At 43.0% G+C, this 16336-nt stretch overlaps 1 protein-coding gene across 2 annotated transcripts in view; it reads right to left on the bottom strand.

Annotated features, from left to right (window-relative positions):
• LOC147610437 (PH, RCC1 and FYVE domains-containing protein 1-like) overlaps nucleotides 1-11703 on the bottom strand; it is a 78139-nt gene extending 66436 nt beyond the window's left edge. Inside the window, exons 1-2 of one of the 2 annotated variants that reach the window (XM_086786504.1) lie at nucleotides 10640-11703; nucleotides 4600-4686 (exon numbers count right to left, since the gene is read on the bottom strand). Coding sequence is in view for 1 of the 2 variants with exons in the window: in XM_086786503.1 (XP_086642629.1) it covers nucleotides 4600-4686; nucleotides 10640-10687 (135 nt within the window). In the remaining variant the exon portion in view is untranslated. The remainder of the gene's footprint in view (nucleotides 1-4599; nucleotides 4687-10639) is intronic. The other variant, XM_086786503.1, reaches the window with a different exon arrangement.
• Between the last annotated feature and the right edge of the window lie 4633 nt (nucleotides 11704-16336).

Genomic DNA, 16336 nt, shown 5'->3' on the forward strand with positions numbered 1-16336 from the left:
TTAGGTGTGTCATTGCATTGGCTGCACATCGTGGTTGGGTTGTTCACCAGTTGGACATCAAGACTGCTTTCCTACATGGGGACCTCGAGGAGGAAGTTTATGTATATCAGCCCATAGGTTTTGCAGAACATGGTCATGAAGGGAAAGTATGCAGGCTGAAAAAGGCCTTGTATGGTTTGAAACAAGCTCCACGAGCTTGGTATGCAAAGATACATGCTTTCCTACTCACTCAAGGCTTTGTGAACAGTCCATCAGAAGCCACTTTGTATGTAAAGAAAGAAGAGAAAGATCTGCTGGTCATCAGTCTTTATGTAGATAATCTTTTGCTCATGGGATCAAATGATGACAAAATTGCAGCTTTTCAAGAGATACTGCAACAGACATTTGACATGTCTGATTTGGGGCTCGTACACTACTATTTAGGCATACAGTTTGTGCAAGATAACAGAGGCATTGGATTGTTGCAATCTCGGTATGTTGCTAAACTTCTGGAGAAGTTTAAATTTCAAGATTACAAGCCTATTAGCACTCCTATGGAGCCTGGGATGAAACTGTCACTACAAGATGACAGTATTTTATTTGATGCCACTACATATGCTCAGGCTGTTGGGTGCCTTATTTACTTGTGTGCTACACGGCCAGATATTCAGTATGCCATATCTCAGTTAAGCAGATTCATGCACAACCCGCGATTGTCACATTAGCAAGCTATGAAGCGTGTATTTCGGTATTTGCAGGGTACCTTGTCTCTTGGATTGCTTTATCCTGAAGGGAGTGACATGCAGTTATATGCTTACAGCAATTCAGATTGGGCTGGTGATTTTGATACCAGACATTCCACTAGTGGCAATTGTTTCTTTCTTGGCTCTTCATGTATTTCTTGGCTAAGCAAGGAACAGACCACAGTGGCCACTTCGTCTTGTGAGGCAGAGTACAGAGCAGCCTACACTACTACCGTTGAGTGTGTCTGGCTGCGTCGTCTCATGACTGATATGGATATTTCAGTGGAGGAGCCTACACCTATCTATACTGATAGTCAGAGTGCCATTGCCGTGGCCAGGAATCCTGTGTTTCATGCTCGCACGAAACACATTGAGATTCACTATCATTTTGTTCGGGAGAGACTCCAGGCCGGTGATATCAGTCTGATCTACTGTCCTACAGATCAGAATGTGGCAAACATCTTCACCAAGGCATTACCACGTCCGAAATTCGAAGCATTCCGCACTGCTTTGAATTTGGTTCCTTTTGGTGGATGATGTACAATGATCACATATCACTCCAGGGAGGTTTGTTGGGTTTTATGCTGTGTATGCACCCAGAGGAGTGCTAGTGATCATCAGTAGATTACTGGGACACTTTTTACTTCAGTTAGTGGAGATTTTTTCCCCGAGTTTTAGCTTAGTTCCACTTATAATAGTTTATAAGTGATTTGGTCCACCTGGCACATTTTATGGCCGGACCATGTGAACACACCTTTTAGGTCACTTCTTTATATGGCTATTGTACTTCATTTTATCACTACTGAATACATGAGCAGTCGTGTTCCTCTCTCTGCTTCTCACGTTTCTTGCTGAAGTATCTTCCAAACCCTAACCCTAACCCTAACCCTAACAGCTGAGCTCCTTCAACAACCAGTGACCTCAATGTGCATACATACACCCAATGGCAACTGTTGACCTCCTTGCAACACACACAGTGTCTGCACAGCCAATCTGTCTTCCTGCAATTCTTAAAACAGAGTTCTGCAGAGAATCGATGACTTACCCGGCCGCAGTGCTCGAAATCGCCTGCTTTCTGAAAAACGGAAGTCCTGACGCGCCCGAAACGCGTTTTCGGCCCTAAAATTTTCGTCCGATAGAACATTATAGTTGCCCTATAGCTTTACTCCCGCGAAGAAAGCTCCTCAATCAGAGATCATTTGTCGGTGCCTCCCGTAGAGCTCCGGACAAGGGTGTAGTCGCCAATACAAATAGAGAAGAGTAGTTAAAGCTCTTACCCTTGTGCCGCTTCCTGTGCTTCTCTTGCTTGCAGCTCAGTCCTTAGCATGAACCATGCTCTGATACCATGAAAAGATGCAGGGGAGAAGAGTGCTTGAGCTCTTGCAAGCACACACACACTCACAAAACCCTAAAAGAGAACACACAAGATGAGAGGCTGAAAAATCTTCTTCGCTCAACACTCAACACACCATATACAAAGATAAGAGTACACACCATATGAAAGGTACTCAACTAAATACATACTAGGGTTCTCTATAGTGTGAACCCAACTAAAATGAGCTAGCGCTATAACTATGTCAGTCTCTAGAATGGCTGTCACACAGCCTGTCATCCCACTGGCCGCATATCACCCATGATCTCACCAACCATGCCAGTGGTGTAAGTGTGGGGCCTACTCCCCAGGTGGGTCATCAATGTCCACCGCCTCACTAGATGAGCTCAATATCTCAACAGTGTATGTGCACACCTGTTTGGGACTGACAGGTGGTCCACATGTGTTTTGCAGGTGGTAAGTGTACCCAAAAACCCAATTTACAACTTTATGGTTTCATATACTAATAATTATAGGTACAAGTTCACACACACTTAAAGCGGCCGGACAATTTATAAGGTATTCAAACTGGGCAGGACTTATTTAATACATGTGGCAACCATAAGGTGGGCACCGGACTTCATTTATACCCACTTCTAGGAGGCGCCCCCTTTTTGGACCCAAAAAGCACACGTTTGAGCTATTTCCGGCGGGGAATCCTTATTACTGGCAGAAAACTTAGATTTGGAGCATGCGCCTGCTTTTCTGGGTGCATGGGAGCTGGTTGACCAGTTTTTGCAATTGTGGGCAGCCTTTTCTCACCATCCATCGCGACAGAAACCATCCAGGTGTATGGTAGAAGTTGGTCGACTATTCCTGGGAGCCTTTCTTGCTGCTGGCCGCCTGTTTACAGCTCTTAAAAAGCTGCTGGTCAGGGCACAAAAGGGAGGGAGAAAGCTGGCCGATTGGAGGGAGAGTCATCTTTTGCTGATCAGAGTCTTCCTCGACTGTGTATTGCTGCCAGGCGACCCCTTCTATGGCTTCTGAGAGCTGGTCGACTATTGCTAATAGCCCTATAAGGCTGGTCGACTAGTTCTATGAGCTAGACAGGAGGAAGATGAAGATGCAGAGCTGTCCCAGGCTGATGTTGGAGTGCTATGGGTTGTCCATGGTTGTCCTACATATGCTTTATGCCGGGAATGCTCACTTGTGTTGAGAATTGTCAGCAAATTCAGTTTATGTTATGTTTTCTTGTTTTCATATTGAATCGGAAGAAACAGGTGCAGCCAGTGGTGAACCCTGGGCACCCGCAAAGTTGTATTGGAAGCAGACTCCTTTTTGGTAATCTAACCATAAAGTGGGGGGGGCAGGGGGGGTGGTTCAGTCCATATTCTGGCCCCTAGTGTGGTGTACTGTGCAGATTTGTCATCTTGTTCTATCTGGCATGCTTATGGGTATTTTCAGATTTCATGATTGATTAGATTTTCCATGTACAGTTGCCCTTCCGTTTACACCAAGGGCATCGCGGTGTTTTTCATGCTCCCTTTGAAGTGCCACTAACCTGCGCCAGATGGCCCTCTCATGATCAATAACCTCCTCTCTCCTCAAAGCCACCCAATGAAAGAAGTCACTGAGCAGCTGTACTGCATAAGCCACACCTTGTGGGCCATCAAAAAAGTCCTGAGATTTCTAATGTCAATCACCTGGCAGGAGAGCTCGACATCCAAGTAAAAGTGCTCAGGAATGTGGGCACACAATGCAAAGAGCCATGCTGCCTTCAATGAATGCAATTGCATTCTTGCAAAGAGCACAGAGCAGCCAATGGACTGAATTCAACAGATTTCTACATTAGATGGATGGAACCCGACGAAACCAGATAGAAGTAGACAAACAATGAATGACAAAAGTAGTTGGGCGAAACTCGATAATAGCAAGATGGAAACTCTTCAGCAAGTTTCCAAATTGGGAGTAAACGAGAGCATAGTGAGGTATGACACCATTCAGCCACTGTACTTTTTCATATGAAGTAAAGAAAATAATCCACAAAGGAGGGGTCCCGAGCCACTAGGACCTAGTACAAGGTCTCCTATGCATATTTGGGACCAAATGCTTTGTGTCCTAGATGGCCCTCTGGGGATGATCATACTAGCTCTGATGATGATGTATTTTCATGGCAGTTAGGCAGCTGTTTCTCGTTTTTCATTAGTCAGTTTCATTTTCATTTTCTCTTTCTTTTGTTCCGTGGAAAGATATAAAATGGACTATGATGTAATCTTTTGGTCTCATAGGCCCTATGGGTCTTTTGAAGACAGTTAATATAACTTTCTTTCTTTCTGGTCTCCATTTCTTCAATCAGTAAACACGACACAATAATTGCACAACTCAGTTATGTATGTATAAGGTTTCCACATGTGAAATTGGTATCAGAGAGCAAAGCAACGCCATGTAGCATGAAATATTAGTATCAAGGATTCCGCATGTCACTCACTCTCTGTCTCTCTCTGTCTCTCTCTCTCTCTCACACACACACACAAATACAAACATACAAACAAGCATCATACTCACACTAGATAGTCTAAAAGGACAAAATCTTGGCTTTCCCTTCCGTCCATACTTCAACAAATGTGCACCCTTTTTCAAGGCAACTATTGCCTGCATAAAACCAAAATCTGCAGATTACATAACGTAAATACTTTTAACATGATGCCACTTTACTACTAAATTAAGTAGGTAAATGTATTGAGGTATAAGGCACAAAAGGTATCAACATGAGAAGCTATGTCATGTAAAATAATTATGACTTGTTTGTCATGAAAATTTATGTTCCTAAAGACAAAAATACACAAAAAAGTATAAATGCATTCTTGAAGCATGCGTTTCATCCTGAAATCCTCCTTGGATTGCTATTGCATCACAGTATGCCCCTTTTACATGGTTCTACAACACCATATTATGTCAGCTACAACCTAGTGCACCAATAGATGGAGCTTTGAATAATCTCCCAATGGAGGCCCTTAGACAAAACCAGTTAGATATAGTTGGAGTGGCATTGATTGCAGCGAAGTATTAAGGATGATCCACCCTCCCCATCATTCAAGATAACCAGGAGGGGGATGTATCATTCCCAAACAACAAAATGCATGTATCTTGCTATGACTACTGATTAGCATTAGAGTTTAGCACCATGTTACGAGCCCTAAAGAACCATGCTTTCACATAGTGCACCATGAATAACCCCCTCTGCACTAAAGGCTTACCATCGGTATGTTCTTGATCACGGTTTACCTCTTGTCTCCCTCTAAATTCCATTTTCCTGGTCAAAGAACAAAATGGGAGGGAATACCGTGCAGATTGCCATGCAAAGGCTTTCTTAAACTTTAGCTAGAGCTAAGAACGATTGTTTAACGACGTCATCAGTGCTATACAAGAGAAAGTGATTTTGCATTCTTTTATTTGTTCTCTTCACCATTTCTTCCATTACATTCTCTCGTCATTGGCAGGTAGAAAGTGAACTTTTGAGTTTGGGAAAGTTGCAGTCTTTTCTCTCCATCTTGAGTGATCGATGCACTTCAAAAATTACGATATCACGTCCTCTAGCTCCCTCGGGGGTGCAGGTCCCACAGAATCAATTTCTAACACTCATTACTTTGGCCCTGCAAAATTGTATTCAACTGATCCTAGCAAATAACCTATCATGGTGAAGCCTTATGTGTTTTCCAAGCACCAAAAGGATGGAGGTCAGCTTACAGATATGGTTCAAATCGTGCACTAATGGGTGTGTACATGGGTTTTGGAGGTGATAAGCATACAAACAAATTCATTTATTAAGTTTTTTATGAGTTATAACGTTTTAGTGTGAATCCTTTTAATGAGTCTAGGACCAGATTCACTAAGGCCACGCTAATCAGGGCAAGCAACCTTGGTCTCTCCCCCAAGTGTCCCTCCCACATGGGTAAGGGTGTGGAATGGAAAGGTTAAAAAATAAAGGCATGTAGCTTCTCCTTGACCACCTCTTCATCGTTTTTTTGGCAAGAAACCACCTCCACAGCTGAAAGTTTACGTGTACGGCTCTTCGCTTCCTTTTTTTGCTGCCCTGTATACTTCCATACCACCTGGCACTACGTCTGCATCTGCATTTGCAGCCGTGCAGCCACAAAAAAGTTGTCCTTGAAGCTGGCCAACCTATACCTTGCTGCCCGACAAATGAAATCTTGATGATGCCCAAGCTTGTACTTTTTGCTGCCCGGGGCTGGTTCTTGCCTGTCTGACCAATTCATGAGGTTCTAAAGCTGCCTGAGTTACCACATCATCAAGCTTGTACTTTTTGCTGCCCGGGGCTGGTTCTTGCCTGTCTGATCAGTTCATGAGGTTCTAAAGCTGCCTGAGTTACCAGCAGAACTGCCTGTACAGCTTTGTTCTGCTTTTGCTGCACATAGAGCTGCCCGTGGAGCTGTTTCTTCAACTCGTGCTGCCTTGAGTGCAGACCTTGCTGCCTGGGGCTGTACTTCACCTGGTTGGCCTCCCCTTAATGCTCTAAAGGCTGCAAGTGCTGTGCATATAGAGATGCTCACATCATTTGGGGGCTGATTGCAAGGCCGGGAGTTTGTTTGCGGGCTGACTGATTTGTGCGAGGACAATCTACAATCTTCCGAGTATGAGTATACATTTCAAAGGAACAAAGGTGACTACCTTTTTATAGTTGGATTGTTAAGAAACGAGAAGAACCCACTAGAATTGCCTAGTTTGGGCACCCTAATCAGCCCAGTAGGTTGTTGTGGTTGATAAGTTTGAGATTTGCAAATTCAATAATAGTTTTTTTTCTATTTGGTTTAGTCAGATGAAGGTTAGTTTAGTCTCTTGACCCCATTAGAAAATTCGTTAAGAAATTCAAAAAAGTGAAATCGTCCCCGTTTTCCGGGCAAGAGAAATTTTCTCGGTTTTGGTTTCGGAATGACCACCAGATTAGTCTCATGCCTGGACATTCGAGGACGAGGCCCCGAGTGGAAAACCCTGCCCCGCGCAAGAGGAAGCTATTTTCGCTGCTACCAACCGGGAATCTGGTGCGCAGAGGGAGTAGTGGGATCTCACAGCTAGTATCAGAGCGCTGTTGTAAACTTATGAAACAGCAACAGAAACTGCCTAAAATTCAAAGTAAATTTGCGAAAAAAAATATTTTCACTTGCTAAGATTATGTTTTTGAAATGAATTCATAAATTGAAAACTCATAAATTGAATTGGATTTTTAGATGGATACCCCAAAATCTGTCTAGCATTCCTGGACTTTCCCAGAGTCAGGATATGATCGCCTTTGCCTTCGAACATCTCATCAACTCTGCTACAACCCAAGAAAGCAGAGTGAGGCTCGCTCGTCACTTTGAGGATCTATACTTCCCTGATCCTGTAGAGCGACGTAAGCACATGTGGTTCTCTGGAAGGCGATGTATTAACGTCAATACCAATCAGCTTCAAAGACTGAGGTAGAATCTCTCTCTAGCCATGATCTTGATAAGGCTAGGAGTTGTTCATTATGTCCAACTCTTTAATCATTTGCCTCGGAATTTTAGAAATTCTTGCTGAATTTTTAGACTTCTCAGTTGCTTTATTCCTAGAAGTAGAATTATAGCACCCTTATGAGTGATGGATCGTGTATATCATAGCATGTCTCCATCGCAGTATCGCCTTTTTATGCGTACGCAATTGAGGCAGTGACTTTTGGAGCCGAGATTCTCTATGTGTATATCAAAAACTTTTGATAATAAATGACGTTTTGCAAAAGATTCCAAATTGTTTTCGTGGTTGTGAATATCGGTTAATAAAATTATCAGAGTGAATCTTATTTTTAAGAATTATGATGGAATAATTATTATTTACAACTGTAAGTGCCTAGTTAGGACAGCTGCAATACAAGTAGGGGAGAATGTGACACACCTACGAGTATGCGAGTATGCAGAGCACAATCAGACATAAGATAGCAACCAACAGGCATAGTCGGACAGCACAGAGGACACATGGCAATGATGACATGGCAATCGGGTGCAGCTGGCCTCTTGACGATGTGGCAATGATGACATGGCAATCGGGTGCAGCTGGCCTCTTGATGAGCTCTCAACAACGGGTGAGATTCGTCCTTGAACTGTTCCTCATCAAACCAGACTACATGTTGGATTGGGTATCCCTTGAACTTAAGAAGATACTAGCGTTGCTTTCAACAAGAACCCCGCTTGTACTAGTGCAAAACAACATGCTTTGGTACTAGGACTTCCTGTATCCACCAACTCGGATTCATCCTCATCCAACGGAACCCTGAGCACTTGCCCATGATACTCTACAAGGTTGCTCGAATGAAACACCGGAAATGGCTCAATAACTCCAGCTTGAAGGCTACATCACTGAGCTCTTGATAATCTTGAATGGGCCTTTCTTCAGAGCTAGTTTGAAAGCAACTTCCCCGAACTATTTCAACCTCCGCTTCATGACCTTCAAAAAAAACCCAATCTCCTTCTCTGAAGAAAGGTACTATCTCGACAATGTTTGTCAACCTCGCAAACTTGCTTTGTTTGCGACTTCCGTATTTCTTCCCAACCTTTCACAATAGCTGGTCCAAATCCTGAACCATTTGGTCTACACCATAGTTCCATGTGGAAGTTTCGAGAGCTCGGGTCATCGGGTTAATAACCAGACGACCAAATACCACCTAAAAGGGAGTCTTCTTGGTCTATGCCTGCAATGTATCATTGATGGCATGCTCCACCAATGGCAAGAACTCCTCCAAAGAGTTTGATGCTCCTGACAATAACACCACAGCATCATGATTATAGTCTTGTTCATGCTCTCGGTTTGGCTGTCTACCTGGACTGAAAGGCGGTAGTGAACTATAGCTTCGCCCCAAAACCATAGAACAAGGCCTCCAAAAACCTCCAGTGAAGTTTGGATCCCTGTATGAGACAATTCTCAAGGTCTTGACAAGGGACGACCACCTTCGTGATAGGACTCACCACTCAGACGACATCAGCATCACCATCATCGACATGAAATAATCACTATGGCAACTCTCCATAATGTGCACCGGATGTGGCCTTCAACTCAACACGTCGGCTATCAAATTCTCCATACCAACAAAATAACCCATCTGAAAGGTAAACCGAGAGAGAGAATGCCACCACCGTAATTGGCAGGGAGACAAGTCGCTGTGATTGTGTCAACGAATACCTGAGAGGTTGGTGATCCGTACAGATCCGGATGTTACAACCCTATGTTTTTCCCTCTGGACAACAAGCAAGTGGCACGAGCACGGGCACGGGCACGGGATGGACAGTGTGAACGGCATCAGTTTGGATATGAAAAGGAAAACTCATATGGTGGCCAGCCCAAGTGTAAAAGGGGACAAAAGGGATTTTAAAGTTATAAGGTTTAATAACCTTGGAAGGCTTAAAAATAATTATTATTTGGATGATGCGTTTTTGCTAATCGCTTTTGGCGTTTTGGAGAAAGCGAATCACATCTTGGTTATTTAAGCGAAGGGTGGCGGAGTCCAGGGGAGCAGGTTTCGTGTGGTGTATGCGGGCGCATGGTTGTCGCCATAGAGCACAAACTACACGAAGAACCTCATCGCGGGCAGCACTGGTGGACAGAGAGAGAACAGGGCTGCTACGGAAGATGGGCGCACGCTCGCGCATGTGTGTGTGCCGGTGGGCGCTCACACATGCGCGTGGGTTGTTGGAAGAGGTGAGGTTGTTCTCGGTTGTTGTTGTTGTTGTTGTGACACAAGACTGCTATTGAAGTTCCTGTGTTATACGACAGTGATGTTTACAAACCATGGGGGGGGGGGGGCGGTGGTGGTGGCCTTTTTCCCAAAACTTTTTTGGTACAGGAGAATAGAGATAGGCTTTTTCTCTCTCTCTCTCTCTCATCGTGGATTGCAGGCCTTGCTTACGAGATTGGGATACAGAGGATCAAGTTAAGATGCACAGGATGATGTTCTTGGAAGAGATGTGTTGTTGCTCTTCGTCTTGGACTTATGTGTATTCAAGGATTGCTTGACACGTCCTCTATCTTTCTCTCTCTAGGTTTTGGCAACCATGCTTGGATGGTATATCTATCATGGAAACAGGACAGTGGTTTACGCGAGAGGAAACAAGACTTTGGTATCAAGGAAACAGGCCTATGGTTTATCGATAAATCTTCTGTTTTAATATGTGCCTTTGGGATCCCAAAATTAGTTGATCTATGACATGTTTTGTAACAGACCAGAAGTCTCTAGACTTGAATAATTGCAGCTCGTCATTCGTAATCTATGTAGACATATTTATGCTTTCTTAGTAGTTTTCTCCCAACTATATCATAGTCAAAAGATAACTTGTGTTTGTCTCGTAGTTTGGAACTCCTCAAAACAGGAATTGAACCCCTCCCTCTACCACGGGGCTACACACTTGCAAACAGATCTGGACACATAACTTTGCATCATTATGGACTACAGGAACCTGCGAGCCTGAGAAGTAAGGTGATCAAGGGCTTCCCCCATCCATCAAGTTATTTTATTATTTTTAAAAACCCTTAAAATGTTACATTTTTTAGCTTTAGAAACATTGTGTTTAGCGGAACTCACCTGCTCGACGTCCCGTTCAAAGGGTCCTCCTCGTACCGAATCCGCCATTAAACCTGCACTTCGGCAACTGCTACACCAACGTTGGGAAAGTCCCCACCACAGTGACCTTGTGGTTCTTTTGCAGGCTTTAGAGACATGGAGGCTGGAAGAAGGGCTTGAGATGAAGAAGCCAAGAGATCCTATCGGCGTTGAGATTTTCGCCCTGTTGAAGATGCTTCTGCATTTCTATGAAAGGCTACGAAAACCGCATCAGAATAGTACAAAATCACAAAAGCTTGTCTCGCAAGCAAGATGCTTTTCTAAAGAAAAAAAAAAGTCCCGCGCTGCGATTAAAGGCATGTAATTAGCTGCTGTTTTGGCTTTCCTGCCACCAATGTCATGTCCAGGTTTCTTAATCTCGTGGAAATTACTCTGTTACTGGCCTGCTTTGAACAGAGAAATGTGCCTGTGGAGTGTCAAAGGTAGGAAAAATTTGCCTGTATTTCAATTTTCTTGTTTGGATTGTGAGGAAAAGCAACCTGCATTTCTACATAGTTCCATTCTTCTGCTCATAAAGATCAACAAGTGTAGCATCTTTCAGGAGAAAAGCTCCGTCTATGGCCATGGCGGGAATCCATCAGTCAATCATAAACTGTTCGAAGAAAAAAGGGGTAAAAACGCTGCAAAAAGAAAAAAAAACACAGGGAAGAAGACAAGCAAAAGTGAAAAAACGTAGGGAAAGACGGCGATGGTGGTCACTGGTGATGATGGTTTTTTTTAGAGCAGAGAACGGTATGTAAGTAGTATGGAAACTGAAAATGGAGAAATGGCGCCCTGCAGAATGTGCAGGATTTTGTAGGGCCTCTAGGGGGCACGAATGATTGCCTGGAGACGCCAAAATGCAGGCACGACAGGGCCCAAGGGCGAGAGTGAAACAGCAAAAAGAGGAAAAACGAAATGATAAGCAAGTGCAAGGCTTGTTTGGCTATGGCGGAATAAATAATCACAAAATTACAGTGAGATTTTTCTGTCGCATTCCTCACGGTAATTTTGTGATTTTTAAAAAATCTTTTCTGGGAGGCGGGGGTAAATCCACCGTCGTCACAAGAGTAAAGACATGTATGCCTAGTCACGGACGTGCAAATGCCCCAAAAAAAAAAAAACGTCCATGGACAAATATATATATATTCGCTCAAAAGTGAAATTGCATTAGCTAATGCCCTAAAAAGGTAGTAGTTAAGAATTGCATTAAATGGTAGCGAGTCAGTGGGGGGTAGAGGGCTGTACTACGCTGTAAATTTACATGTGTTGGGCGCATGCGCCTGTACGTCGACTTGCGTGAGGTTGCATGCTTGGGATGGCAAGCCTTTGGCAGCAAGGGGTGGCAGAAGTCACGAATTAGGAGGTTGACAATCCGGAAGCGTGAAGCGGTGAGAGTGCAAGGAAGAAGAATGTCCCCGACTGGATGAATGCGAAGCTTAGTTCACAAGCCTTGAATCGAGGGAAGAAGGTATGCTTAAAGCTTAATCCAAAGTTGATTAGGAATCGGGTTGGGCTCTTCTCTCTGTGTGGTGTTATTATCTTCTCCCCCGAGAGACCGCTTGCTTAGGTTGAGGTGGGTAAGTGGCTTCAAGAATTTATTTTGTGACAAGGTGGTTTCGAAGGTGTTCTATCTAAGCAAGGGTTTTTTCAATGTTCTATTTATAAAAGGGCAGTCTGTGTCGAAATTGTTTGCGAAAGCTCCTCTCTTCATGGAGCAGAGGTTGGTAAATGTGTTCCCTTTTGATCCTTTGTTTGATGTGAATAAAAGCCTTCAAAAAGCTTGTCTGGTGTGGGTAGAAATAGTTGGACTTCCTCCTGGACTTTGAGAGATTGCATGCTCATTGGGTCCCATCTTGCAAATGATGAAGTTGGGGGCCGGCAAGCTAATAGCGCATGTGTATCCTGGAATACTATGATTGAAACCCCTCAAACCATTGAAGTTGATTTAGGAGATCTAGGAATATTAGAATTGGGTCTGAAATTTAGACCTTTTCTAGGTGCGTGTTTTAAATGCGGGGGGTTTGGACATATAGCCAAAAACTGTGTGGAGCAGGGACATGGTAAGTCTGATGGGAATAAGGAGACAGGTGAAAATAGTGCTAAAAAGACAAACTCTGACACTAGTCATGGGAAAGGGAAAGATAAAATGCAGGATGGAGGAGGGGGGTCAGTCAGAAGGGGAGTGAGTTAGAGTAAAAGGGAAAGTTAGTGTCAGGCAAGCCAAAGAGGAGGCTAGAAGAACCCATGTCAAACCAGGGGGAGAAGGAAAGGAGAAAAAGTCTCAAGGTAGCTTGAACCCCCTGATGTATTCTAATCCTTATAGCCCTCTGAGAGAAGAGGATAGTGGCACCTCCTCTGTTCAGAGGTTCAATTATCAGGTTGAGGCTTAGAAGGGAATTCAAGTGGAAAATGTGACAATTAGGGAAGTGGAGGAAGTAGATATGGTACCTGAAACTGCTCTGTCATGAATAAGTCAATAGATATCTGAAACTGCTCTATCATGAATAAGTCAATAGATATCTCTGGCTATAAATGGAATGTTAAAGGTATTAAGGATAAGAAAAATAATGCTTCTTTTGGGGGTTAGCTAAAGATTGGGGGCTATTTGTTATGGCTATACAAGAACATAACCTTTTTGGGACTAATATTTTAAGGAGAGATAGGTTTAGGGATTGGATGGTGATGTATGGGGGGGGGTGAAGGTTGGATATAGTGGTGTTATGACTGTAGTTAAAAATGATATGAATCCTACTATTATAGCTAATCGCCCTAATGGTAGGATCCTTGTGGTGGAAATCCAAGTCAGTGGGGAAAAAGTCTGGATAATTAACATTTATGGGGTTCATAACCATAAGATTAGGAGTGGGATGTGGGATTGGATTGACAATATGAACATTCAAGTTCCCTACATCATTTTAGGGGATTTTAATATGGTTGAGACAATTAGATAGATCTAGGGGAAGTACCATCCTGATGGGTCAAGAGAAAGGAAAATGGGAGGAGTTGAGAGGCAAATTGGGTTTGCTTGATAGCCTAGGGGATTGGAGAGAGAATCCTCGGCATACCTATTTTAGCCTGCAATACCTTAATTCTTCTTCCATAATTGATAGAGTGTTTTTCAGTCAACAAGCCTCATGGGTTCCTCATACTTTGAGGGTTTTTATAGATCCTACTATGACCATCTTTGATCACACACCCTTGAAATAAAGCAATTAGGAGGAAATGGAGCTGAATCAGTCTCCTACTAGGAAATTGAGAGTTAATAATCTGTTACTCAAAGATGATCTCTTTGTTGGATACACTAAAGAAGGCATTGGGAGACTGAAAAGGAGAGGTATGTCTAATGGGTCATGGAGACAGTTTGCTAATGCGATGCAAGGAATCATCAGAGCTCTTGGCAAGCTAAGAGAAGGTGAGGAGAGGAGGCATGAGAGGAAGAATTGGGCAATGCAAATGGAAAATTTGCAAAGGAAAAGACAAGTTAATAAACTTATTGATGAGGAAGTTAATTTGTATTTCAGATGCCAATCTGGATTGAAACAAGAGGATGATAGGTGTGTTAGAGAAGAGGGAATCGGGCAAAATGGAAATCACTCAATAATACCTCTTTAGACTTTCAAAAGGGAGAAATAGTAGGGAAGTGGTGGGGAGAATTTTAGATGAGAATGGACAACAACTGGAGAATGTTATGCAAATTATAAGAAAATGGGTAGAGTTTCTCGGATCCACCCTTAGTTCGAAGGAGGACTGCTCTCACAGGAGGTTTCAGGTAGAAAATAATTGTTAGGACTAGTTAAGCATAGTGTGGATCTTGACCAAGCCAGATGGTTGCAGAGGGAGGTTGATATTGAGGATTGTTGGGTAGCTCTTTTGAAGCTCGGAAGAGACAAAGTTCCAGGATGGGATGGGATGGCATGTCTGTGGAATTCTTCCTTGCCTTTTAGCCATCCCTGAAGGATATAATGTGGGAAGTGTGTAAAAAGGCCTTCAACTCTGGTAGTCTGGTCAAGGATTTCAAAGAAGGTTTAGTGAAGTTAATCCCTAAGCAAACTACTTGCAATAGGTTTGGTCATTGGAGGCTTATCACCTTGTTGGCTGTCATCTATAAGATCTTGGCCAAGGTGATTTCTCTTAGAATCACTCCTGTTTTGCAAGAAGTTATTTCTAAGAAACAACATGGGTTTATTAAGGGTAGATCAATATATGATAATAATTTTGCAGCCATGTTGGGGAGATGTGGCCCTTAAAACCTAGCAAAAGTGTATCACGTTGCAACTGGACTTGGAAAAGGCTTATGATAGGGTTCATTGGTCTTTTGTGGTGGCAAGAGTTATGGAAAAACTTGGATTTGGAACTAAAATGGCTACATGTATTTACACTCTGAATTGGGTTGGGGCATTCGAATGTCCTGTTAAATGGGAGGATAGTTGGGGGGTTTGAAGTTAATAGATCTGTGAGACAAGGATGTCCTTTTGTCCCCTATTATTTGCTATTGCTTCCCATCCCCTGGTGGTGGCTTTGGAAGATGCTTGTAGAAAAGGGAATATTACTCGACTAAAGTTGAGACACAGTGAACAACTAATTATTCAGTGCTTTGCTGATGATTCATTGTTGTTCCTGAAAGCTGAGAATAATAATATGAGACAGGCTCTGTCTATCATATAAGAATTTGTTGTGGCATTTGGATCCAAATGCAACATTAAGAAATCCAAAATTATAAGTCTGATTGAGGACAATGATTTTGAACTAGAGAGGTGGGGATGTGAGGTGTTAAAAAAAGGACAAATTGTCAAACATCTGTGAATCCTATTTGGGGCTGAAGTTACAAACAAACAGTTGATTGATTGGGCATTAGATAGATTTCTTGAAAAGTTAAAGAAATGGGACGGGATTAGAGTTCCTTTTCATGACAAGATAGCAATATGCAATACTGTGCTGAATGCTTACATTATGTTTTTGTGTCCTATGCTTGAATTTGGAAAGTGTCATTGGAAAAAGATAATGGGACCCATTAGAGACTTCTTATGGAGAAATGGCAGATCTACCAGAAGAGTTATAGCCTGGCTTGCTTGGGACAAGTTGTCTGTTCCTATAAGGGGGAAAGGGGTATTGGAATTTTGCATTTACCAACCCAAACCCTAGCAAGGGCTGCTTTGCTTCTTCCCAAGTGTCTTCATCAAGAAGAAACATTGTCAGTGATGGTGAGAGGGTTGGTGGAGATATCAATGGTTCAAGCTAAAGGTAATTGGCATGGGTTGGGTTGGAAGGACAAACTGTTTTCCTATGCCCCTTTGAAGATGACAGGCTCTTCTATATGCAAGATGCTAACAAACAGGTGGAAGGAAGGCTTGAGTCTTATGGCATGGGATGGGGGATGCAGAGCTTCTGGAAACTCTATGCTCATCTTGGAGCTCTGGTGGTCTCATAAATTTAAACCCCCCTAGGTCTTCTTGATACTTACTCAGCAAGGAAGCTGAATAATAAAGGGTTAAAGAGGCTGAATGATTGTTGGGATTGGATAGCTGTGCGATGGAAGGAGTTGGATCAGTTGTGACACTGGAATTCCAAGTGTCTGCTATATAATGGCTCATGTGCTTGTTCATATCCAACATGGGTGGTTTTCCACTGCATCTGATGAGTCTTGCTGGATTAATGAGTGGGCTTGGTTCAATGGAG

This window comes from Cibotium barometz, chromosome 49, assembly GCF_041138505.1.
Source record: "Cibotium barometz isolate CiBa-2024 chromosome 49, ASM4113850v1, whole genome shotgun sequence".
Classification (NCBI taxonomy): domain Eukaryota; kingdom Viridiplantae; phylum Streptophyta; class Polypodiopsida; order Cyatheales; family Cibotiaceae; genus Cibotium; species Cibotium barometz.